The sequence below is a fragment of the Salmo trutta genome, chromosome 22, assembly GCF_901001165.1.
Source record: "Salmo trutta chromosome 22, fSalTru1.1, whole genome shotgun sequence".
Classification (NCBI taxonomy): Eukaryota; Metazoa; Chordata; class Actinopteri; order Salmoniformes; family Salmonidae; genus Salmo; species Salmo trutta.
Genome location: NC_042978.1, coordinates 33,587,060 through 33,614,143, shown reverse-complemented (window position 1 = coordinate 33,614,143; position 27,084 = coordinate 33,587,060). Strand labels below are relative to the sequence as shown.

Below are 27,084 nucleotides of genomic sequence, written 5' to 3'. Positions count from 1 at the left end.
GAAGCCCGAGAGGCAGCCCAAATTGTTTTTTTGGGGGGGGGGGGCACACGGAGTGGTCGGCGGAGTCGAGGGGTGAACCAGAGCCAGTCTGGGAGTCGAGTGAGGAACTCGACGAAAGATTCCGGAGAGAGGTGTTGGCATTGAGAGCACTGAGTAGCGTGACACCAGTCCGGTGTCATATGCACCAGTTTCACGCATCTGGCCTCCAGCACGCCTCCCCAGTCCGGTACGTCCTGTGTCTCCTCCACGCACTCACCCTGAGGTGCGTGTCACCGTTCCGACACCATGTTATGCGGTGATACGCAATGTGTCTCCAGTGCGCATCCACAGCCCAGTGCGTCCTGTGCCAGCGCCCCGCACTTGCCGGGCTACAGTGAGCATCCAGCCAGGACGGATTGTGCCAGCTCTATGCTCCAGACCTCCAGTGCGCCTCCACGTCCCAGGATATCCTGTGCCGGCTCTATGCACTGTGTCGCCAGTGCGCCTTCACAGCCCAGTGCGTCCTGTGCCAGCGCCCCGCACTTGCCGGGCTAAAGTGAGCATCCAGCCAGGACGGGTTGTGCCAGCTCTAAGCTTCAGACCTCCAGTGCGCCTCCACGGCCCAGTATATCCTGTGCCAGCTCTGCGCACCCGGTCTCCAGTGCGTCTCTCCAGCCTGGTACGCCCTGTGCCTGCTCCACGCACCCGGTCTCCAGTGCGTCTCCCCAGCCTGGTACGCCCTGTGCTGGCTCCACGCACCAGGCCTCCCGTGCGCCTCCGCAGTCTGGAGCCTCATGTGAGGGTTCCCACAGGAGGAGCCTCCAGCGACGGTCTGTGGTCCAGAGTCTCCAGCGACGGTCTGCGGTCCAGAGCCTCCAATGACGGTCTGCGGTCCAGAGCCTCGTGTGACAGTCTGTGGGTCCAGAGTCTCCAGCGACGGTCTGCGGTCCAGAGTCTCCCGCGACAGTCTGCGATCCAGAGTCTCCAGCGACGCTTCCCAGTCCGGAGCCTCCAGCGGGGGTTCCCAGTCCGGAGCCTTCAGCGGCGATCTACGGTCCGGAGTCTCCGGCGACGATCTACGGTCCGGAGCTTCCGGCGACGATCCCCGCAACAGAGTCGCCACCGAAGATGGCGGATCCGCGAGCGGAGCGGGGTCTACGTCCCGCACCGGACCCTCCCCTATAAAGTTAGGTTTTGCGGCCGGAGTCCGCACCTTTTGGGGGGGGGATACTGTCACGCCCTGACCTTAGAGAGCCTTTTTATTTCTCTATTTGGTTAGGTCAGGGTGTGATTTGGGTGGGAATTCTAGTTTTTCTATTTCTTTGTTTGCCGGGTATGTTTCCCAATCAGAGGCAGCTGTTTATTCGTTGTCTCTGATTGGGGATCATACTTAGGCAGCCTTTTTTCCCACCTTAGTTTGTGGGATCTTGTTTTTGGGACTGTGCTGTATGCCCTACTGAACGTTACATTTTCATTTGTATTTGTTTTGTTTTCAGTGTTCATTTAATAATATTAAAATGTACGCCTACCACGCTGCACCTTGGTCCGATCCCTCCATCGACAAGCGTAACGCTAAGTTGACTGTGCCTTTAAACAGCTTGGAAAATTCCAGAAAATTATGTCATGGCTTTAGAAGCTTCTGATAGGCTAATTGATATCATTTGAGTCAATTGGAGGTGTACCTGTGGATGTATTTCAAGGCCTATCTTGAAACTCAGTGCCTCTTTGCTTGACGGCATGGGAAAATCAAAAGCAATCAGCCAAGACCTCAGAAAAAAATGGTAGACCTCCACAAGTCTTTGGGAGCAATTTCCAAATGCCTGAAGGTACCACGTTCATCTGTACAAACAATAGTACGCAAGTATAAACACCATGGGGCCACGCAGCCGTCATACCGCTCAGGAAGGAGACACGTTCTGTCTCCTAGAGATGAACGTACATTGGTGCAAAAAGTGCAAATCAATCCGAGAACAACAGCAAACGACCTTGAGAAGATACTGGAGGAAACTGGTACAAAAGCGTCTATATCCACAGTAAAAGGAGTCCTATATTGACATAACCTGAAAGGCCGCTCAGCAAGGAAGAAGCCACTGCTCCTTAACCACCATAAAAAAAGCCAGATTACGGTTTGCAACTGCACATGGGGACAAAGATCATACTTTTTGGAGAGATGTCCTCTGGTCTGATGAAACAAAAATAGAACTGTTTGGCCATAATGACCATCGTTATGTTTGGAGCAAAAAGGTGGACGCTTGCAAGCCGATGAACACCATCCAACTGTGAATCACGGGGGTGGCAGCATCATGTTGTGGTGGTGCTTTGCTGCAGGAGGGACTGGTGCACTTCACAAAATAGATGGCATCATGAGGGAGGACAATTAAGTGGATATACTGAAGCAACATCTCAAGACATCAGTCAGGAAAGCTAAACCTTGGTCGCAAATGGGTCTTCCAAATGGACAATGACCCCAAGCCTACTTCCAAAGTTGTAGCAAAATGGCTTAAGGACAGAGGAGTCAAGGAATTGGAGTGGCCATCACAAAGCCCTGACCTCAACCCTATAGACAATTTGTGGGCAGAACTGAAAAAGCGTGTGCGAGCAAGGAGGCCTACAAACCTGACTCAGTTACACCAGCTCTGTCAGGAGGAATGGGCCAAAACTCACCCAACTTATTGTGGGAAGCTTGTGGAAGGCTACCCGACATGTTTGACCCAAGTTAAACAATTTAAAGGCAATGCTACCAAATACTAATTGTGTGTACCGTAATTTCCGGACTATTAAGCGCACCTGAATATAAGCCGCACCCACTGAATTAAATGTTTTATTTTTTTTTAACATAAATAAGCCGCACATGTCTATAAGCCGCAGGTGCCTACCGGTACATTGAAACAAATGAACTTTACACAGGCTTTAACGAAACACGGCTTGTAACAAAACTAAATAGGCTTTGAACGAAACACGGCTTGTAACAAAAATAAATAGGCTTTAATTAACAAAACACAGCTTGTAACAAAAAATATAATAATTAGCAGTAAGCTTTAGTTGTCTTTTTGCACAATTCCTCACGCTGCTGTTTCCAACGTCTTATCATCGACTCATTAAGACCAAGCTCTCGTGCAGCAGCTCTATTTCCTTTTCCAACAGCCAGATCAATCGCCTTCAACTTGAAAGCTGCATCATATGCATTTCTTGTTGAAAGTGGGAAAAATCCATATATTAGCCGCGTCATTGTTTAAGCCGCGAGGTTCAAAGCCTGGGAAAAAAGTTGCGGTTTATAGTCCGGAATTTACGGTATGTAAACTTCTGACCCACTGGGAATGTGATGAAAGAAATAAAAGCTGAAATAAATCATTCTCTCTACTATTATTCTGACATTTTACATTCTTAAAATAAAGTGTTGATCCTAACTGACCTAAGACAGGGACTTTTTTACTCTGATTAAATGTCAGGAATTGTGAAAAACTGAGTTTAAAGGTATTTGGCTAAGGTGTATGTAAACTTCCAACTTCAACTGTATCTCAGATGGGGGGAGTGAGGCCTAAGAGGGTTTTAAATATAACAGGTATATAACGGGTATACAGAGATGACCAGTTTACAGAGGAGTATAGATTGCAGTGATGTGTCCTATAAGGAGCATTGGTGGCAAATCTGATGGCCGAATGGTAATGAACATCTAGTTGCTCGAGAGCACCCTTACCTGCCGATATATAAATTATGTCTCCATAATCTAGCTTGTGGCCGACGTAAGTAAGACATTTAAGCGTGTTAATCCTCGCAAGGCTGCCGGCCCAGACGGCATCCCTAGCCGCGTCCTCAGAGCATGCTCAGACCAGCTGGCTGGAGTGTTTACAGACGTATTCAACCTCTCCCTATCCCAGTCTGCTGTCCTCACTTGCATCAAGATGTCAACCATTGTTCCTGTACCCAAGAAGGTAACTGGACTAAATGACTATCGCCTTGTAGCACTCACTTATGTCATCTTGAAGCGCTTTGAGAGGCTAAACGTATTTTTCAATCACACACACACACACACACACACACACACACACACACACACACACACACACACACACACACACACTGCCGTCTGGGCCGGCAGCCTTGCAGAGACATTCACAGAGACATTCACATTCACACACATGCAGTCACGCACACACACACACACACAGACAAAAATTCACAATAGCAGACAAGAAACCACACTTGTAGGCTACAATTCAAAGTTTACAAAGACACACAACAAACGTATTTTTCAACGTAAACTTTGAATTGTAGCCTACAAGTGTGGTTGCTTGTCTGCTATTGTGAATTTTTGTGTGTGTGTGTGTGTGTGTGTGTGTGTGTGTGTGTGTGTGTGTGTGTGTGTGTGTGTGTGTGTGTGTGTGTGTGTGTGACTGCATGTGTGTGAATGTGAATGTCTCTGTGTGCTCTATTCTGAGCAGAGCTACTGCACTGCACATCAAAGGCAGCTCTTAAGGCCGTTTAACACTGAGCAGCTAAACACTATGACTGCTGGCTGGGCTGCTATAATGACTCGTCCATTGAACAAACCTGGTTTAAGACCTGGTTACCCTGTCCCTGACCTGTAGCTACCACAGATACCTGAGCTAAGTGTTCCATGGCAGTATTTTTTGCAACAAACAAAACAACTGAGAGGAGATTGAAACACAGCTTTATCTGCTCTAGATGTCTATGGTCCTGTACTGCCCATAGTATGTTTGTAATGTGGGAAATATGTGTCTCCACATGCTAAGCACACAGTTAGCTGTATCCTAGCAGTAGCACTTTGCACTGCATTGCATCTCCACAGCCCTAGTCTATTTAGCACTGATACGCTATTACCATGTAGTTTATTCTCGCAGGTTGACGTTTATTGTCATGAATCTTGCCATTGAGGCAAAACTGAGCAATGGGCCAGCTGCAAAGTCAAATTTGTCTATATTGTAAAAATTCATGAAAAACAAATGTGCTTTTTGGTCATAATTTAAGGTTAGGGTTAGGCATTAGGATTAGCAGTGTGGTTAGGGTTATGTTAGGGTTAGGTGTAAAATCTGATTTTGTGACTTTGTGGCTGTGCCAGCTAGTGACCATTCTGCAGAGCTGCCTACAAAACAAGATTTGTGACAAAAAACACTAACCTGCCTAATTCTCAGCTCTGTCAAATCAAATCAAATTGTATTGGTCACAAACACATATTTAGCAGATGTTATGGCATGTGTAGCGAAATGCTTGTGTTCCTAGCTCCAACAGTGCAGTAATATCTAACAATTCACAATAATACACACAAATCTAAAAGTAAAAGAATGGAATTAAGAAATATATAAATATTAGGACGAGTAATGTCAGAGTGGCATTGACTAAAATACAGTAGAATAGAATATAGTATATACACATGATATGAGTAAAGCAGTATATAAACATTATTGAAGTGACTAGTGTTGCCTAATTAAAGTGGCCAGTGATTCCATGTCTATGTATATAGAGCAGCAGCCTCTAAGGTGCAGGGTTGAGTAACCGGGTGGTAGCCAGCTAGTGATGGTTATTTAACAGTCTGATGGCCTTGAGATAGAAGCTGTTTTTCAGTCCCTCGGTCCCAGCTTTGATGCACCTGTACTGACCTCGCCTTCTGGATGATAGCGGGGTGAACAGGCCATGGCTCGGGTGGTTGTTGTCCTAGATTATCTTTTTGCTGTAGGTGTCCTGGAGGGCAGGCAGTGTGTCACCTGTGATACGTTGGGCAGACCGCACCACCCTCTGGAGAGCCCTGCGGTTGCGGGCGGTGCAGTTGCCATACCAGGCGGTGATACAGCCCGACAGGATGCTCTCAATTGTGCATCTGTAACGGTTTCTGAGGGTCTTAGGGGTCAAGCCTAATTTATTCAGCTGTTGTGCCTTCTTCACCCCACTGTCTGTGTGGGTGGACCATTTCAGATAGTCAGCGATGTGTAAGCGAAGGAACTTGAAGCTTTCCACCTTCTCCACTGTGGTCCTGTCAATGTGGATAGGGACGTGCTCATTCTGCTGTTTTCTGAAGTCCACGATCAGCTCCTTCCTGTACGCTGTCTCATCATTGTTGGTAATCAGGCCTACTACTGTTGTGTCGTCTGCAAACTTGATGATTAAGTTGGAGGCGTGCGTGGCCACACACTCGTGGGTGAACAGGGAGTACAGAAGTGGGTCTAGGGTGTCAGTTTTAGTAGAGGAGATATGATCCTTAACTAGCCTCTCAAAGCACTTCAAGATGACATAAGTGAGTGCTACAAGGCAATAGTCATTTAGTCCAGTTACCTTTGCTTTCTTGGGTACAGGAACAATGGTTGACATCTTGAAACAAGTGAGGACAGCAGAATGGGATAGGGAGAGATTGAATACATCCGTAAACACTCCAGCCAGCTGGTCTGCTCTGAGGACGCGGCTAAGGATGCCGTCTGGGCCGGCAGCCTTACAAGGGTTAACACGCTTAAATAGCTTACTTACATCGGCCACGGAGAATGAGAGCCCACAGTCCTTGGGAGTGGGGCACGTCGGTGGCACTGTGTTATCCTCCAAGCGGGCAGAGGTGTTTAGCTTGTCTGGGAGCAAGACGAAGGTGTCAGCGATGTGGCTGGTTTTCTATTTGTAATCCGTGATTGTCTGTAGACCTTGCCACATACGTATCATGTCTGAGCCGTTAAATTGCGACTCCACTTTGTCTCTGTACTGACGTTTTGCCTGTTTGATTGCCTTACGGAGGGAATAAATACACTGTATTGAACCATATTGCCAGTCACCTTGCCATGGTTAAATGTGGTGGTTCGCTCTTTCAGTTTTGCGCGAATGCTGCCATCCATCTATGGTTTCTGGTTTGGGTAGGTATTAATTGTCACAGTGGGAACAACATCCCCTATACACTTCCTGATAAAGTCAGTCACCGTGTCAGTGTATACGTCAATGTTGTTCTCAGAGGCTACCCGGAACATATCCCAGTCCGCGTGATTAAAAAAATCTGGAAGCATGGATTCCAATTGGTCAGACCAGCATTGAATAGACCATAGCATGGGTACTTCCTGTTTGAGTTTCTGCCTACAGGAAGGGAGGAGCAAAATGGAGTTGTGATCTGATTTGCCAAAGGGAGGCTGGGGGAGGGCCTTGTAAGCATCTCGAAAGGGGTAGAAGCAGTGGTTGAATGTTTTTCCAGAGCGAGTACTACTGTAAATGTGTTGATTGAATTTTGGTAGCATTTTCCTCAGATTTGCTTTGTTAAAATCCCCAGCTACAATAAATGCTGGCTCAGGATATGGGGTTTTCAGTTTACATAAAGTCCAGTGTAGTTCCTTGAGGTCCGTCTTGGTATTGGCTTGAGGGGGAATGAATATACACGGATGTGACTGTAACTGAAGATAATTATCTTGGGAGTTAATACGGTCAGCATTTGATTGTGAGGTTTTATCGGTTGGGTGAACAAAAGGACTTGAATTTCTGTATGTTATCGCAATCACACCATGTGTGGTTAATCATGAAACATACACCACCTCCTTTCTTCTTCCCAGAGAGTTCTTTATTCCTGTCTGTATTGAGAACCCAGCTGGCTGTCTGGACGGGGACAGTATATCCCGAGAGAGCCATGATTCTGTGAAACAGAGTATGTTACAGTCCCTAATGTCTCTCTTGAAGGAGATCCTTGCCCTGAGCTCGTCTATTTTATTGTCCAGAGACTGAACATTAGCGAGTAATATACTCGGAAGAGGTGGATGGTTTGTACGCATCCTGAGTCAGACTAGAAGTCCACTCTGAATACCTCTTCTCCGCTGGCGGCGTCTTGGAGCAGCCTCTGGGATAAGTTCATTTGCCTTGGGCGATAAGTTCAATTGCCCTGGGCGGTACAAACAAAGGATCCGATTCGGGAAAGTCGTATTCTTGGTCGTAATGCTGGTGAGTTACCGTCAATCTGATATCCAAAAGTTCTTTCCAGCTGTATGTAATAACACAAAAAAAATTTCTGGGCTAATAATGTAAGAAATAACACACAAAAAAACTAAAGAATTGCTTAGGAGCAAGAAGCAGAGCTGCAATCTTGTTGTCGTTGCTGGAGTGCTTAGTGCACTGCTTCTTCTATGTCAAACTCCTTACTAGTCTGCTGTTTCTGTAGCTGTAGTGCTTACCACACTGCTGTTTCTATGCCTAAGCATTTGTCATTGTGCTGTTTCACTAGCTTAGCGTTTAACTTCTGTCTCTGCCTCAGGTCCTCTGCTTCTGATCTAATGATAATGTAATCCACTAGGCTGGATAACTGATTCCCTCTCTGTGTCTGGGTGTCTTTTGTTGTGTGTGTGCGTGTGTGTGTGTTTAACTATTCTTGTGGGGACCAGAAGTCTCCACAAGAATAGTAAATGAACAAAAATGTTGTTAGTCCCCACGAGTTCAAATGCTATCTCTAGAGGGTTTGGGGTTAAGGTTAGAATTAGTGTTAGGGTTAGAATTACATTAAGGGTCAGGGTTAGGATCTAGGGTTTGTTTTAGGGTTAGGAGCTAGGGTTAGGTTTAGGAATAAGGTTATGTTTTTGGGTTAAGGTTAGGGTTAGGGGTTAGGGAAAATAGGATTTGTCCCCACAAGTTTAGCTGTACAAGACTGTGTGTGTGTGTGTGTGTGTGTGTGTGTGTGTGTGTGTGTGTGTGTGTGTGTGTGTGTGTGTGTGTGTGTGTGTGTGTGTGTGTGTGTGTGTGTATCACTCCCAGCCAGAACGGCAGTAAATAAAGAAGAAACAACAGAGGCAGACACTCACTGATCTCACACTGGTGGAGGGAGGAAACGAAGAGGGAGGAAACGAGGGAGGGGAAAGGGGGAGTGAGAGAGACCGGAGGGATAGAGGGAGGGGGAGGAGAGGAAGAACAGACTGGGGAAGAGAAACAGACACAAAGGAGAAAGGGCACAAAAATAAAATGATGTGTATCTGAGTTCTACTGAGCCTTTTTTAATTGAAACAGCAGTCCTTCCCTCTATTCTACACCTCCATTTAGCTCCCCTCTATATTTGCTGTCCCTTCTTATATGAGGGAGAGTGTGTATTTCCTGGAGTCTATATCGACTGGGCCGTGAGTTGTGTAATGTTTATCATTTGGCCTTGTTCTCTGGTTCTGTTTTGATGTGATCACTGTCGCACATTGATTTTGTCACTAGCTGTGTGGAGTATTGACTGCTGTTATAACCATGTTGTTTATAACTGGTATCTGTACTGTACTCTACACTACACACACACACACACACACACACACACACACACACACACACACACACACTGCCCTAATTCCTCCACAGTAGATTCTGAATATTGGAGACGAGAAGAGGATAAGATGGCAGTGAGCACTTTGCTTTAGCACCATGTAGCTTTCAGCACATCTCTCTCTCTGTATGTATGATTAATGAACATTTACACAGCCCTGCCAGTGACACCTGTCCCTCTGCAGAGAGATACTCTCTAAAGTGTGTGTGTGTGTGTGTGTGTGTGTGTGTGTGTGTGTGTGTGTGTGTGTGTGTGTGTGTGTGTGTGTGTGTGTGTGTGTGCGTGTTCACAGACGCAGTCACCCTATCACCAGACATGTTTTGTGTGAGTGAAGTCCAATGTAGGATGTGTCATTTTTAGGTCAGACAGCGGGACAAACATGGACTTAAAGATACAAGAGTTGTAGTATTCTTTACACTCTCCCTCCTCCGCATCTCTCACAAAGACACACACACACACACACACACACACACACACACACACACACACACACACACAGACACAAATGTGGGCTGCTCTGCTCTTATCCCTCTACCGCTACCTCTACCTCTACCTCTTCACTCACTATCTCACGTTGGCTTTTTACCTCTCTCTCTCTCTCAATTGAATTTCAATTTAAGAGGCTTTATTGGCACGGGAAACACATGTTGCCAAAGCAAGTGAAATACATAATAAACAAAAGTGGAATAAACAAAAAATTAACAGTAAACATATAACTTTTTAGGGAAGACCCAGATACAGACAGTGTCGAAGTAACAAAAGTGTATTACTAGAACGGGGGTAGGCAATACGACAGGTCAAGGGCAGGCAGAGGTCAGTAATCTAGATCAGAGTCTAAAAGGTACAGAACAGCAGACATGCTTAGGGTCAGGGCTGGCAGAATGGTCAAAACTGGGAAAACTAGTAAACAGGAACTAGAAACAGACAGGAGCAAGGGGGAACCCGCTGGTAGGCTTGACAAACAAAACAAACTGGCAACAGACAAACAGAGAACACAGGTATAAATACACTGGGGATAATGGGGAAGATGGGTGACACCTGGAGGGGGTGGAGACAATCACAAAGACAGGTGAAACAGATCAGGGTGTGACAAAACATTACTCACAAGTTCCAAAAGAATAAAGATACTTCAAATGTCATATTATGTCTATATACAGTGTTGTAATGGTGTGCAAATAGTTCAAATACAAAAGGGAAAATAAATAAACATCAGTATGGGTTGTATATACAAAGGTGTTTGTTCTTCACTGGTTGCCCTTTTCTTGTGCCAACAGGTCACAAATATTGTTGCTGTGATGGCACACTGTGGTATTTCACCCAATAGATATGGGAGTTTATCAAAATGGGATTTGTTTTCATATTCTTTGTGGATTTGTGTAATCTGAGGGAAATATGTGTCTCTAATATGGTCATGCATTTGGCAGGTGGTTAGGAAGTGCAGCTCAGTTTCCACCTCATTTTGTGGGCAGTCTGCACGTAGCCTGTCTTCTCTTGAGAGCCAGGTCTGCCTACAGTGGCCTCTCTTTCCTTAACTTTGGGTCAGTCACAGTGGTCAGGTATTCTGCCACTGTGTACTCTCTGTTTAGGTCCAAATAGCATTCCAGTTTGCTCTGTTTTTTGCTTTCCTGGAGCTCTGTGGGGTCTTTTTGTGTTTGTGAACAGAGCCCCAGGGCCAGCTTGCTTAGGGAACTCTTCTCTAGGTTAATCTCTCTGTTGGTAATGGTCTTTCTCTGTCTCTCTTTTTCTGTCTCTGTCTCTCTCGGTGCCTCTCTCTCTCTTTCTCTCTTTCTGCCTCTCTCTCTTCTTACCTCTCGCTCTCTCTGTGCAGCTAGAGGAGTTGCATTGCCTGCCCACTGAGTTGGGGGTAATGTAGTAATGTTTGGCTATTCGAGCTGACATTTTCCTGCTGACAGACTCTTTCTGCCTGAGTGCACGGTCTGTTCAAATAACAGAAAAGATAGTGCCGTAACTGAGTGAGCCAAACACTACTAAACACTACATGAGAAGTGATTCACTCTGTTTAGTAGACAGAATATATATATATTTCACTCATTCAACCTCACTTGGGTCACTCCAAAGTCAAAGGCCTACACTGCCTAGGTCCTCTTCATATTGTATTGTGATCTCTATGTGACAATCCTTCAATTTATAACCTTATAAATATTATAACATCAGCCGTCAACCATGTCTGTCTACTAAACAGAGTGAATCACTCTATATATGTATATATATATATATATATATATATATATATATATATATATAGACCTGTTCTAAGTTGTCTTCCTATGTTTTCATATCATGCTGACCCCTCTCTCCCCCCTCTCTCTCCCTTCAGTGAGGTTTGCAGATTGTGGCCTGGGCGACAGGGTTCTGTTGGAGGTGGGCGACGCGGTGGACTTCAGGCTGGGTGAAGATGGCATGGTGTACGCCCGGCACGCCCTCCGTCTTGCGGACAGGAAGAGAGCCTTCCTGGTGGTGCGAGCGAGGGATCAGAAAACCAAGGAGGAGTGGAACACACGCGTTCACCTCCACCTCCGGACAGATGGACAGGGAGAGACAACAGAACACAACAAACAGGTATGGATAAAATAAGAATTTCACAATATAGTCATTTAGCAGAAGCTTTTATCTATTCAAGGTGACCCTTCTCATTCCTGGTATAAGCATTTTGGGTTCCATGTAGAAGCCTTTCCACTGAGGTTTCTACATGGAACCCGAAAGGGTTCTACCTGGAACGAAAAAGGGTTCTCCTGTATGGACAGTCAAAGAACCCTTTTGGAACCCTTTTTTCTAAGAGTATGGAGAAAATACATGAATAATTATGATGTGGAGATGGAAGTCAGAGGAGCAGTTCAACATAAGAATACATTATACATCACCAGTCAATTACCAAGTTTCACGACCACTCTTACTTATAAGGATTACTTATAAGGAATCATTCATGTTAACTTCTTACATCTAGACGTTCCGCTAGAGGAACACCGCTCCAATATCCAATGATGGGCGTGGCGCGAAATACAAACTCCTCGAAAACCCGAAAACTTCCATTTTTCAAACATATTACTATTTTACACCATTTTAAAGACAAGACTCTCCTTTATCTAACCACACTGTCCGATTTCAAAAAGGCTTTACAATGAAAACAAAACATTAGATTATGTCAGGAGAGTACCCAGCCAGAAATAATCAGACACCCAATTTTCAAGCTAGCATATAATGTCACAAAAACCAAAACCACAGCTAAATGCAGCACTAACTTTTGATGATCTTCATCAGATGACACTCCTAGGACATTAAGTTATACAATACATGCATGTTTTGTTCAATCAAGTTCATATTTATATCAAAAACCAGCTTTTTACATTAGCATGTGACGTTCAGAACTAGCATTCCCATCGAACACTTCCGGTGAATTTACTAAATTACTCACAATAAACGTTCACAAAAAACATAACAATTATTTTAAGAATTATAGATACAGAACTCCTTTATGCAATCGCGGTGTCCGATTTTAAAATAACTTTTCGGTGAAAGCACATTTTGCAATATTCTGAGTAGATAGCCCGGCCATCACAGGCTAGCTATTTTGACACCCACCAAGTTTGGTACTCACCAAACTCAGATTTACTATAAGAAAATTGGATTACCTTTGCTGTTCTTCGTCAGAATGCACTCCCAGGACTTTTACTTCAACAACAAATGTTGGTTTGGTTCCAAATAATCCATAGTTATATCCAAATAGCGGCGTTTTGTTCGTGCGTTCAAGACACTATCCGAAGGGTAACGAAGGGTGACGCGCCGGCGCGTATCGTTACAAAAAATTTCAAAATATTCCATTACCGTACTTCGAAGCATGTCAAACGCTGTTTAAAATCAATTTTTATGCGATTTTTCTCGTAAAATAGCGATAATATTCCGACCGGGAGACGTCGTTTTTGTTCAAAGACTGAAAATGTAAAATGGACTCTTCACGTGGACGCGCGCACCCGTCTCATTGTTCTCAGATCGACCACTATCCAAATGCGCTACTGTTTTTCAGCCAGAGACTGCAGAGTCATCATTCAACGTTCTGGCGCCTTCTGAGAGCCTATGGGAGCCTTAGAAAGTGTCACGTTACAGCAGAGGTCCTCTGTTTTCAATAAAGAGGCTAAAGAAGGCCAAGAAATGGTCAGAGAGGGTACTTCCTGTTTGGAATCTTCTCAGGTTTTGGCCTGCCATATGAGTTCTGTTATACTCACAGACACCATTCAAACAGTTTTAGAAACTTTTGGGTGTTTTCTATCCAAATCAAACAATTATATGCATATTCTAGTTTCTGGACAGGAGTAATAAACAGATTAAATCGGGTACGTTTTTTATCCGGCCGTGAATATACTGCCCCCTATCCATAACAGGTTAAATGTACTAAATAAAAATTCACAGCCCACTCTGTTAACCTTTGATGGCCAGTGAAGTGCTGATAACCACAGAAACAAGGCAGCGCTCGCTACAGTATAGCATGCATCCCAAATGGCACCCTATTCCCTACAGTGGGGGGGAAGTATTTGATCCCCTGCTGATTATGTACGTTTGCCCACTTACAAAGAAATGATCAGTCTATAATTTTAATGGTAGGTTTATTTGAACAGTGAGAGACAGAATAACAACAAAAATATCCAGAAAAATGCATGTCAAAAATGTTATAAATTGATTTGCATTTTAATGAGGGAAATAAGTATTTGACCCCCTCGCAATCAGAAAGATTTCTGGCTCCCAGGTGTCTTTTATACAGGTAACGAGCTGAGATTAGGAGCACACTCTTAAAGTGAGTGCTCCTAACCACAGCTTGTTACCTGTATAAAAGACACCTGTCCACAGAAGCAATCAATCAGATTCCAAACTCTCCACCATGGCCAAGACCAAAGAGCTCTCCAAGGATGTCAGGGACAAGATTGTAGATCTACACAAGGCTGGAATGGGCTACAAGACCATCGCCAAGCAGCTTGGTGAGAAGGTGACAACATTTGGTGCGATTATTCGCAAATGGAAGAAATACAAAAGAACTGTCAATATCCCTCGGCCTGGGGCTCCATGCAAGATCTCACCTCGTGGAGTTGCAATGATCATGAGAACGGTGAGGAATCAGCCCAGAACTACACGGGAGGATCTTGTCAATGATCTCAAGGCAGCTGGGACCATAGTCACCAAGAATACAATTGGTAACACACTACGCCGTGAAGGACTGAAATCCTGCAGCGCCCACAAGGTCCCCCTGCTCAAAAATACATATACATGCCCGTCTGAAGTTTGCCAATGAACATCTGAATGATTCAGAGGACAACTGGTGAAAGTGTTGTGGTCAGATGAGACCAAAATGGAGCTCTTTGGCATCAACTCAACTCGCCATGTTTGGAGGAGGAGGAATGCTGCCTATGACCCCAAGAACACCATCTCCACCGTCAAACATGGAGGTGGAAACATTATGTTTTAGGGGTGTTTTTCTGCTAAGGGGACAGGACAACTTCACCGCATCAAAGGGACGATAGACAGGGCCATGTACTGTCAAATCTTGGGTGAGAACCTCCTTCCCTCAGCCAGGGCATTGAAAATGGGTCGTGGATGTGTATTCCAGCATGACAATGACCCAAAACACACGGCCAAGGCAACAAAGGAGTGGCTCAAGAAGAAGCACATTAAGGTCCTGGAGTGGCCTAGCCAGTCTCCAGACCTTAATCCCATAGAAAATCTGTGGAGGGAGGTGAAGGTTCGAGTTGCCAAACGTCAGCCTCGAAACCTTAATGACTTGGAGAAGATCTGCAAAGAGGAGTGGGACAAAATCCCTCCTGAGATGTGTGCAAACCTGGTGGCCAACTACAAGAAACGTCTGACCTCTGATTGCCAATAAGGGTTTTGCCACCAAGTACTAAGTCATGTTTTGCAGTGGGGGTCAAATACTTATTTCCCTCATTAAAATGCAAATCATTTTATAACATTTTTGACATGCATTTTTCTGGATTATTTTGTTGTTATTCTTTCTCTCACTGTTCAAATAAACATAGCATTAAAATTATAGACTGATCATTTCTTTGTAAGTGGGCAAACATACATAATCAGCAGTGGATCAAATACTTTTTTCCCCCACTGTATATAGTGCACTACCGCTATGGGTTCCCTGGTCAAAAGTAGTGCACTATATAGGGAATAAAGTGCTGTTTGGGACACACACATAGCATCAGGCGCTGCTACCTGCTGTGTGTAAATTAGAGAAAAAAGGAGGTTGTCTCTGTAAGGGGAGACATTAAAGGGCCACTACAGCGACCCGTTCACATGTCCCAGTAAAAATGTTCCCAGAAATAGTGCAGTGCAATATACTTACTGTGTCCATTACAGTCTCCCAGCCTTCTGTGGTAGCAGTGAAAACAATGTGAGAAAAGAAAAAGCTGTTTAAAACACCACCAATATGAATCCTGTGAATAAAAGCTATGAAATTTAACCAGTGGAATGTTAGCCAGATATTAGTCAGCTAGCTCTCTTAACAGACGGATGGAGCAGAAAACTCTGAGAAAAGGGAGGGAGGGATGAAGGAGAGGGAGAGAGAGTTTAGCGAGAGGGAGAGAAAAAGGATGAAGTGAGATTTGGGGGAAGGAAGCAGGAGAGAGAGAAGGATGGGGATTGATGTATACAGAAATAGAAAAATAGAGATGTAGGAATAGAGATGGAGGGATAGAGATGGAGGGATAGAGATGGAGGGGTAGAGATGAAGGGATAGAGAAAGGGGATGTGATGTCTAATAGAGATCCTATTAAATTACGTGGGTAATTAACTAAGTATTTGAATTCCTAATTCTATAGCTAAAGGGTTGTATTCAGATTCAGATTAGAGTGTGGTGGAAACTAAACTGCATTCCTAGGCTGCAAATACATTTGAGGTAAACACTCACAGCCCAGGATGCTGATTGATCAGGTCCTCAGTAATGATAGACGTAATCCAGCTCTCTGGAGTGAGTCACCAGGCCACACCCCCTAGAGACCTCTGGGACATAAACAGTGTGTGTGTGTGTGTGTGTGTGTGTGTGTGTGTGTGTGTGTGTGTGTGTGTGTGTGTGTGTGTGTGTGTGTGTGTGTGAGAGAGATTTTGTTTTTGTGTGTTTCTTTTCTTCCTGGTGTTTTTCTGGAATAATTTGTTGATGTGGGTGGGTTTGTCCGAGAAATCTGTTTGTCTGTATTTTTGTCTGTGTCTGTATATTGGTGTGTAACATGTTTTTCTCTGCAGGTGAACTCCAGTGATGCAGCTGTGATCATGTTTCCATGGCGTAGGGTGGTCGTCAGGGGTGATGGATCTCTGAGGCGGGTAAAGAGGGACTGGGTCATCCCCCCCATCAACGTCCCTGAGAACTCACGAGGACAGTTCCCAGAGGAACTAGTCAGGGTACGACACACACACAGTTCAAAGGACACATTTCACACACATTTCCCAGGGGGGCTAATCAAGAGAAGACAAACACACTGTCATGCAAAGTCTGTCATTTGGCCACTAGCTCAGAGTGTGTGTGTGTGTGTGTGTGTGTGTGTGTGTGTGTGTGTGTGTGTGTGTGTGTGTGTGTGTGTGTGTGTGTGTGTGTATGTACAGTGTATGTGTGTAGCACTCACTATTTCCTCCTAACACAATCTTCTGGAATGATATTTATATTAGAATGTGTGGAGAGACAGGTGGTTCTGGTCATTCTGGTGACGTATACATGCTCTCTGTACTGTATAACCTATGTATGGTGTTGAGCTAAACATGTTTTAAATAAAAGTGTGGTTGTGTAACTGTATCTAAAGTGGGAATATCTCTCCCTCCCTCTCTCTCTTTTCTCCTGTGGTCTAGATCCGGTCGGACCGTGATAAGAACCGTCTCCTCCGGTACAGTGTGACTGGACCCGGTGCTGATCAGCCTCCAACCGGGATCTTCATCATCAACCCTATCTCTGGTCAGCTCTCTGTGACCAAACCCCTCGACCGCGAACACATCTCCAACTTCCATGTAAGTGTGTAGTAGGGGGTTGCAAAATTCTGCTAACTTTCCCAGGTTTTCCAGAAATCCTGGTTGGAAGATTCACTGAATCAGGAGGGAATCCTACATAGAGGATCTCTCTGACCACATTCTTTGCTGGTGTATGTAAAACATATGTAAAACGTCACTCTTGAGGTAGTTGGACAGGAAACATCAGTCTGAGAATGCTACCTTTGATCTGCAGTACACAAACAGGCGCACACACACACACACACACACACGCACACACACACTGAGACACACATAAGCAACTCTGGCTATATCTGCAGGCAGGACATTTGCATGAAGGGTGGGGTTCCCTCATGAATATTCATACTGTGTGATGTAGTTGTCAGAGTCACTGAAGCTCTGTGATGAATATATTCATGAGCTGTTGCCGTGGCATTACTGGAGACTGGGCATAGGGAGCAGCACACACAGTATAGCAGCTATGAGACAGAGTACAGGGGGAGGGTACTGTAACAGCAGTATGTTATGGCAGCTACTCCTCCCTGCCTAGCGGTAGGCTTCTCTAACATGGCTGTTTTGGAGACAGGTACAGGGGGAGGGTACTGTAACAGCAGTATGTTATGGCAGCTACTCCTCCCTGCCTAGCAGTAGGCTTCTCTAACATGGCTGTTTTGGGACAGGTACAGGGGGAGGGTACTCTGCTTTTTCCCTGTAGTGCTCTCTTGTTAGAGAGCAGTAGTTGAAAGGCCCTAGGAGAGAAACACTTAAGGGTCTTTAGGTCCACCCTTGAGAGGCCAAGGGTACACTAACCTCAGTAAATGGCCCCATTCCAATCCCAATACCTCACACCCTTCCCCTCTCTGCGCTCGAAATTTTGCCCTCTGAAGAGTAAGCAATATGTATGGCGTTCACTCACTGGTCTAGAATGTAGAGAAATACGGGGTGCTGCTGAATGTATGTCTCAACCTAGTTTTCTTTAGCCTATGTCATTATGAATCACATACAATTAATTATTAGATTGTTTTCTACAATATTAGAACCTTAAAATTCTTGACACCTCGTAATTTTCATCTCCAGATCTGTGGCTTTCTATTCCTCTAACCCTGAACAATCAATCTTGAGAGGGGTCGTTTCTATGGTAATTTAAAGGGAAAGACTCAGAAATTCTAATTTCTGGGAGAATAGATATTGAAATTTAGTCAGTTAGCTTTGTTAATTCATATACACTACCGTTCAAACGTTTGGGGTCACTTAGAAATGTCCTTGTTTTTGAAAGAAAATCACAATTTTGGTCCATTCAAATTAAATTGATCAGAAATACAGTGTAGACATTGTTAATGTTGTAAATGACTATTGTAGCTGGAAACTACTGATTTTCTATGGAATATCTACATAGGCGTACAGAGGCCCATTATCAGCAACCATCACTCCTGTGTTCCAATGGCATGTTGTGTTAGCTAATCCAAGTTTATCATTTTAAAAGGCTAATTGATCATTAGAAAACCCTTTTGCAATTATGTTAGCATAGCTGAAAACTGTTGTCCTGTTTAAAGAAACAATAAAACTGTCCTTCTTTAGACTAGTTGAGTATGTGGAGCATCAGCATTTGTGAGTTCGATTACAGGCTCATAATGGCCAGAAACAAAGTACTTTCTTCTGAAACTCGTCAGTCTATTCTTGTTCTGAGAAATGAAGGCTATTCCATATGAGATTTTACCAAGAAACGGAATATCTCGTACAATGCTGTGTACTACCCCCTTTGCAGAACAGCGCAAACTGGTTCTAACCATTCCCTAACCATGTCCTAACCCTGATCCTGTATCTGACCACCTAGCTGTGAGCCCATGCCATGTCATTCCCTAACTGTGTCCTAACCCAGATATTGTATCTGACCATCTAGCTGCGAGCCCATGCCATGTCATTCCCTAACTGTGTCCTAACCCAGATATTGTATCTGACCATCTAGCTGCGAGCCCATGCCATGTCATTCCCTAACTGTATCCTAACCCAGATCTTGTATCTGACCATCTAGCTGTGAGCCCATGCCATGTCATTCCCTAACCGTGTCCGAACCCTGATCCTCTATCTGACAATTTAGCTGCGAGCCCATGCTGTGGACCTGAATGGGAACCAGATAGAGAACCCCATAGACATTGTCATCAATGTCATAGACATGAACGACAACAGACCAGAGTTCACACACACCATCTACAACGGATCAGTACCAGAGGGCTCCAAACCAGGTAACAACACACACTCACACACATACACATGCACACACTCACACACACATGCACGCACACAAACACACAGTACATTTTTTATTGACTGCTTGGTTTGCATTCCCAGGGTCCTTTGTGATGACAGTGACATCAGTGGACAAGGACGACCCTAAGACAGCCAATGGGATGCTCCGATACAAGATTATATCTCAGAACCCTGAGAGTCCTTCTTCCAACATGTTCACCATCAACAACAAGACAGGAGGCATCATCACCGTAGCAGCAGGCCTCGACAGAGAGGTGGGTGGGTGTGTGTGCGTGTGATGTGTATCAATGTGTACACTGTAAAAAAAAATATCCAGTTGTTTCTACCGTACTGGCACCCTCCTGTAAGATACTGTACTTCAGAGTTTATTTGGAATTAACGGTAACATACTGTAACTTATTTTACAGTAATGTACAGGTAACTTACAGGCAGCCAGTGAATTACTGTAAAAACAGCAGGACTTTAAAAAAAAATCTTTACAGTGAATGAGTTTGTGTTTATATACTGACTATCTATGTTATTCTCTGTAATATGAACCTGTCCCCTCTTGTCTTCCTCCTTCCAGAAAGTTCCTCAGTACACACTGATAATCCAGGCTACTGACATGGAGGGGAACCCCACCTATGGCTTGTCTAACACAGCTACAGCTATCATCAGGATCACTGACGTCAATGATAACCCCCCAGAGTTCACCGCTGACACAGTAAGTCACAGACAGACAGACAGACACACAGACACAGTACAAATACACACGTACACAATACTTTCTTAGTGTCATTCAAATGTACTTTTATTATGTTTTATTTAGACTTTTTTTCCCCTTTATCTTTTGACCATCATTCTCTCTCTCACACAGCAACTCCACTCACACTTGTTTCCAATTCCACATACCAACCCCCAGCTTCCCTCAGTCCATCCCATCTATCTCTGCTGGCCACCCACTTTGTGTTTCTACGCAACACATATCTTTCAACTATGCTATGATGTTTAACGTACAATTTCAATCTATCTAATCGAATAGAATCTACAGATTGCGTGTTGAAGATAAATACTTTTACTTAGAGTATTAGTATATTAGTAATTGACTGACCCGGTCTTTCCAGATCTCCTAACAGTACTATTTCTAGGGTGTAACGGCTGTCGGGAGAGAGAGTAGACCAAGGCGCAGCGGAGTTAGTGTTCAACATGATTTTAATTTAATAAAGAACACTACACAAAACAAAACGAGAAAACTGACAGCCAAACAGTGCTGTCAGGTGCAAAACACTCAACAGAAACAATTACCCACAAAACCCAAAGGAAAAACATGCTCCTATTGTGTGACTCCCAATCAGCAACAACGAACTTCAGCTATGCCTGATTGGGAGCCACACACGGCCCAAAACAAAGAAATACAAAAAACCTAGAAAACGAACATAGAACGCCCACCCAATGTAACACCCTGGCCTAACCAAAATAAAGAACAAAAAACCCCTCTCTATGGCCAGGGCGTTACAGTACCCTCCCCCCCCAAGGTGCGGACTCCGGCCGCAAAACCTGACACTGAAGGGGAGGGTCCGTGTGGGCCTTCTTACGGCGGCGGCTCATGTGCGGGGCGTGGCCTCTGCTCCACCCTCGGCGTCACCCTCTTAGGTGGCGCACCTGGCCGTGCCAAGGTCTGGTGGGCGACCCTGACTGCGCACGGCTGGCGGGCGGTGATAGCTGCGCCCGGCTGGCGGGCGGCGATGGCTGCGCCCGGCTGGCGGGCGACCCTGGTTGCGCCCGGCTGGCGGGCGTCCCTGGCGGCACTGACCCAGGATTCACCAGGCTGAGGAGACATGTAAGAGGCCTGGCCCTAGGCGCAGGCACAGGACTCACTGGGCTGGCGGGCGGCTCTGACTGCTCCGGACAGGCGGGAGGCTCTGGCGGCTCCGGACAGGCGGGCGGACCAGGATGGGGAGATCCACTGGAGGCCTGGTCCGAGGAGGAGGCACAGGATAAACTGGGCTGTGGGGGAGCACAGGAGTTCTAGACTTGACGCTCTTTACCCATACTCCAGGCTGAATGCCCACTTTGGCCCGGCACGGGCGGAGAGCAGGCATTGGGCAAACTGGACCCTCCCAGCGCCCTGGAGACACAGTGTGCAGAGCCGGTGGAGGATACCCTGGCCCGAAAAGGCGCTCTGGAGACAAGACGCACTGAGCTGGCACAACCCGTCCTGGCTCGATGCCTGCCCTCGCATAGCACTTGCGGGGGGCTGGCCTATAGTGCACCGGGCTATGCACACGTACTGGGGACACCGTGCGCTTTACCGCATAACACGGTGCCTGACCAGTACCTGGACCAGTACCTGCCGTAAGCATGGGGAGTTGGCCCAGAATTCCTTCCTGGTTCCACCACACTCCCCGTGTGCCCCCCCAAACATTATTTTGGGGGGCTGCCTCTCGTGCCTGTTGCGCTCTCTCTCCTCATACCAGCGCCTCTCAGCTATCGCTGCCTCGATCTCCCACTGCGGGCAGCGATACTCCACAGCTTGAGCCCATGGTCCCTTTCCATCCATTAATTCCTCCCATCTCCAGGAATCCTGAACGATCCTCTCCATTTTCTCCAAAGTCCATGAGTCCATACTATTCTCCTTCTCCTGGTGCCTCTCCTTCCTCCGCTGCTTGGTCCGTTTTTGGTGGGTAATTCTGTAACGGCTGTCAGGAGAGAGAGTAGACCAAGGCGCAGCGGAGTTAGTGTTCATCATGATTTTAATTTAAAAAAGAACACTACACAAAACAAAACAAGAAAACTGACAGCCAAACAGTCCTGTCAGGTGCAAAACACTCAACAGAAACAATTACCCACAAATCCCAAAGGAAAAACATGATCCTATTGTGTGACTCCCAATCAGCAACAACAAACTTCAGCTGTGCCTGATTGGGAGCCACACACGGCCCAAAACAAAGAAATCCAAAAAACCTAGAAAACGAACATAGAACACCCACCCAATGTAACACCCTGGCCTAACCAAAATAAAGAACAAAAAAACCCTCTCTATGGCCAGGGCGTTACATAAGGTCAATTTTAGATCAATGCTATGCATTTTCAGCCATTCCTGAATCTGAGACCAGAAACAGGCTACCTGAGGGGAATACCAAAATAAATGGTCTATTGATTATGTATCCTCACAACAAAATCTGCAGAGCTTCGATGATTTTATGCCCCAAATATTCAACATTTTGTTGGTGGCAAGAATTCTATATAATAATTTTAGCTGAAAAGCACAAAGTCTTGAATCTACCTGAGGGCAATACCAGTGGGGGAAAAAAGTATTTGATCCCCTGCTGATTTTGTACGTTTGCCCACTGACAAATAAAGGATCAGTCTATAATTTTAATGGTAGGTTTATTTGAACAGTAAGAGACAGAATAACAACAAAAATATACAGAAACACACATGTCAAAAAGTTATAAAATGATTTGCATTTTAATGAGGGAAATAAGTATTTGACCCCTCTGCAAAACATAACTTAGTACTTGGTGGCAAAACCCTTGTTGGCAATCACAGAGGTCAGACGTTTCTTGTAGTTGGCCACCAGGTTTGCACACATCTCAGGAGGGATTTTGTCCCACTCCTCTTTGCAGATCTTCTCCAAGTCATTAAGGTTTCGAGGCTGACATTTGGCAACTTGAACCTTCAGCTCCCTCCACAGATTTTCTATGGGATTAAGGTATGGAGACTGGCTAGGCCACTCCAGGACCTTAATGTGCTTCTTCTTGAGCCACTCCTTTGTTGCCTTGGCCGTGTGTTTTGGGTCATTGTCATGCTGGAATACCCATCCACGAGCCATTTTCAATGCCCTGGCTGAGGGAAGGAGGTTTTCACCCAAGATTTGACGGTACATGGCCCCGTCCATTGTCCCTTTGATGCGGTGAAGTTGTCCTGTCCCTTTAGCAGAAAATCACCCCCAAAGCATAATTTTTCCACCTCCATGTTTGATGGTGGAGATGGTGTTCTTGGGGTCATAGGCAGCATTCCTCCTCCTCCAAACACAGCGAGTTGAGTTGATGTCAAAGAGCTCCATTTTGGTCTCATCTGACCACAACACTTTCACCAGTTGTCCTCTGAGTCATTCAGATGTTCATTGGCAGACTTCAGACGGGCCTGTATATGTATTCTTGAGCAGCGACCTTGCGGGCGCTGCAGGATTTCAGTCCTTCACGGCGTAGTGTGTTACCAATTGTTTTCTTGGTGACTATGGTCCCAGCTGCCTTGAGATCATTGACAAGATCCTCCCGTGTAGTTCTGGGCTGATTCCTCACCGTTCTCATGATCATTGCAACTCCACGAGGTGAGATCTTGCATGGAGCCCCAGGCCGAGGGATATTGACAGTTCTTTTATGTTTCTTCCATTTGCGAATAATCGCACCAAATGTTGCCACCTTCTCACCAAGCTGCTTGGCGATGGTCTTGTAGCCCATTCCAGCCTTGTGTAGGTCTACAATCTTGTCCCTGACATCCTTGGAGAGCTCTTTGGTCTTGGCCATGGTGGAGAGTTTGTAATCTGATTGATTGATTGCTTCTGTGGACAGGTGTCTTTTTTACAGGTAACAAGCTGCGGTTAGGAACACTCCCTTTAAGAGTGTGCTCCTAATCTCAGCTCGTTACCTGTATAAAAGACACCTGGGAGCCAGAAATCTAATACTTTCTTTATCAGTGGGCAAACGTACAAAATCAGCAGGGGATCAAATACTTTTTACCCCCACTGTCACACGTGTAGCCGTGTTGAATCGACCAAAACGCAGCCGGGATGTGAATACTCATCTTTATATTTATTTAGATGAAAGCATACACGGGAAAACAATAAACAAGAACGACTAGTGACAGTTTCACAGGCTATACATTCACTAGCAGTGCGAAATACAACAACCCACAAAAACCAGGTGACAAACACACTCCTAATATATGACTCCCAATCAGGAACAACGATAACCAGTTGTCCCTGATCGGGAGCCACACAGACCAACATAGAAACAGAAATACTAGACAAACACATACCCAGTACTTCTGCCACGTCCTGACCACAATACTAAACAACTACTCCCTCTGCTGGTCAGGACGTGACACCCACTGTATATGTTTCATGATGTTATATTATTTCTAGTAGTTGTCATATATTATCTCCAATGTATCGTCCATGTAAAAAACCTGTCTCATCAGGATGAACAATACCTGGTAAAACCCTTTTAATTCTGAGTGCTATGCATTTTTCTAGTATTTTTGCATCACAACATTGAAGTGTAAGGGGCCTCCAGTTTTTTAGATAGACTGGGTCTTTATATTTGCCATCTGGGTCTTGTTTTAATAATAGAGAAATCAGACCTTTCTGCTGAGTACCTGACAGACTACCATTTCCATAGGAGTAGTTAAAACAATCTAACAATGGAGCTTTTAGTATATAAAAAAATACTTGATATACCTCTACCGGTATGCCATCAAGCCCTGGGGTTTTTTCAGACTGAAAGGATTTAATAGCCTCAAAAAGTTCTTCCTCTGTAATTTGGCCTTTGCACTGGTCTTTCTGTACATTTGTTAATTTTCCATTTTATATATTATTTGGAAAGAATGCCTTACCGTAATATTCATTCAGTGGGAGAGGATGAGACCGAAAAGAGAACATCTGCCTAAAATAATTAGCTTCCTCTTTTAAAATATAATTTGGAGAATCATAGATGACTCCGTCTTCAGTAACAAGTTTCTGCAAATTATTTTTGTTAGCTTTCCTGTATTGGAGATTCAGGAAGAATTTTGTGCATTTTTCTCCATATTCCATCCAGTTTGCTTTATTTTTGTAATAGATTACATTAGATCGTTCTTGAATAAGTTCCTCAAGTTGTTTTTGTTTTTCCTCTAACTTATTTTGTATCTCTGTAGTATCGTTTTTATTGCTATCTACCTGTACTATTAGTTCATGGATTTCCCTTGTTAGTCTTGTTCCTTTAGCCAGAAACTGCTTTTTTATTATTGATGAATATTGAATTGAATGACCCCTGAAGGTACATTTATTTAATGGTATCCCAAACAATAAGGGGATTTGCTGAACCTATATTATACTGGAAAAATTCAGTTATAAATAAGTTGTCCTCCAGTAAACTTTGATTAAATTTCCAATATCCCCGTCCACATGGAAAATCTATAAGAGTTATGTAAATGCCGATTAGATGATGATCCGATTGCATTCTGTCTCCTATTAACCTTTGATGCAAGAGAGAAAGAGACAAGAAAGTAGTCAAGACGACTAGCTTGATTAAATCTCCTCCATGTATATCTCACTAGGTCGGGGTTTTTTTAGTCTCCAAATATCCACTATTTCTAATGTGTCCAGAATATTTGTGATTTCCTTAAGGGCACGGTGATGATAGTTTATAGAGTGATTACCTTTACGGTCCATTGAGGTACTTAACACTGTGTTATAGTCTCCTACCATAATGATTAGATCATTTGTTGCCTGTAAGTTCAATAAATTGGTATAAATGTTTTCGAAGAAGTGTAGATCATCCTGATTTGGACCATATAGATTAATGAGCCAAATCTCTTTTTCATCCACGTTCATATTCAAAAGGATCCACCTTCCTTGCCAATCATTCCTGATTATTTGCACATTCAGATCAACATTTTTGTTAATTAATATCATCACACCCTTTGAGTTCCTTTGTCCATGACAGAGAATTATTTCACCACCCCATTCCTTTTTCCACGCAACTTCATCTAAGGGTGTAGAGTGAGTTTCCTGTAAACAGTATATGTTATATTCCTTTTCTTTTAGCCATGTAAAGACTGATATATTTTTAATCTCTCACTCCCTCATCACTTTCTCCCTGCCCCTCCCTCTGTAGTTTTATGGAGATGTGCATGAGAACCGTGTGAATGTGATCGTAGCTAACCTGACAGTGACAGATAAGGACCAGCCCCATACTGCATCCTGGAGGACTGTGTACAGGATCACCGCTGGAGACCCCACCGGACGCTTCTCCATTCCCACTGACCCCACCACCAACGAGGGACTGGTCACTGTGGTCAAGGTAGGACACAGCACATATACATACATACATACATACATACATACATACATACATACATACATACATACATACATACATACATACATACATACATACATACATACATACATACAGTCCAGACTGTACATACAGCACACAGATACACACATCACATATATTGTACACGGGCTATGCACACAACATGTACCTCTCTGTATATTTATGTACACACAGAGACAGATGCTGAACATACAAACAACACACAGAAAAACACACACATTATAACGGCTAATCACAGGAGCTTGATGGAATCTTAATTGGGGAGGAAGGGCTCGTGGTAACGGCTGGAGCGGAATAAGTGGAATGGTATCAAATACATCAAACACATGGTTTTAATGTTAAATAAAGGCTAATTATTTATTTTTATTGCAAAAAAATGTGTTTGATGCCATTTATTTTGCTCCGTTCCAGCCATTATTATGAGTCGTCCTCCCATCAGCAGGCTCCACTGCGGCTAACGTATGTCTATCTGGCCAATAAACTGTATATCTGTATATATGAGTGTGG

General features: G+C 44.5%; 1 protein-coding gene across 1 annotated transcript in view; it reads left to right on the top strand.

Annotated features, from left to right (window-relative positions):
• Positions 1-27,084, top strand: part of cdh2 (cadherin 2, type 1, N-cadherin (neuronal)) — a 75,390-nt gene that overhangs the window by 25,615 nt on the left and 22,691 nt on the right. The window contains exons 3-9 of the mRNA XM_029707779.1: positions 11,577-11,818; positions 16,493-16,648; positions 17,090-17,245; positions 19,323-19,467; positions 19,574-19,746; positions 20,058-20,195; positions 26,353-26,538. Coding sequence (XP_029563639.1) covers positions 11,577-11,818; positions 16,493-16,648; positions 17,090-17,245; positions 19,323-19,467; positions 19,574-19,746; positions 20,058-20,195; positions 26,353-26,538 — 1,196 coding nt within the window. The remainder of the gene's footprint in view (positions 1-11,576; positions 11,819-16,492; positions 16,649-17,089; positions 17,246-19,322; positions 19,468-19,573; positions 19,747-20,057; positions 20,196-26,352; positions 26,539-27,084) is intronic.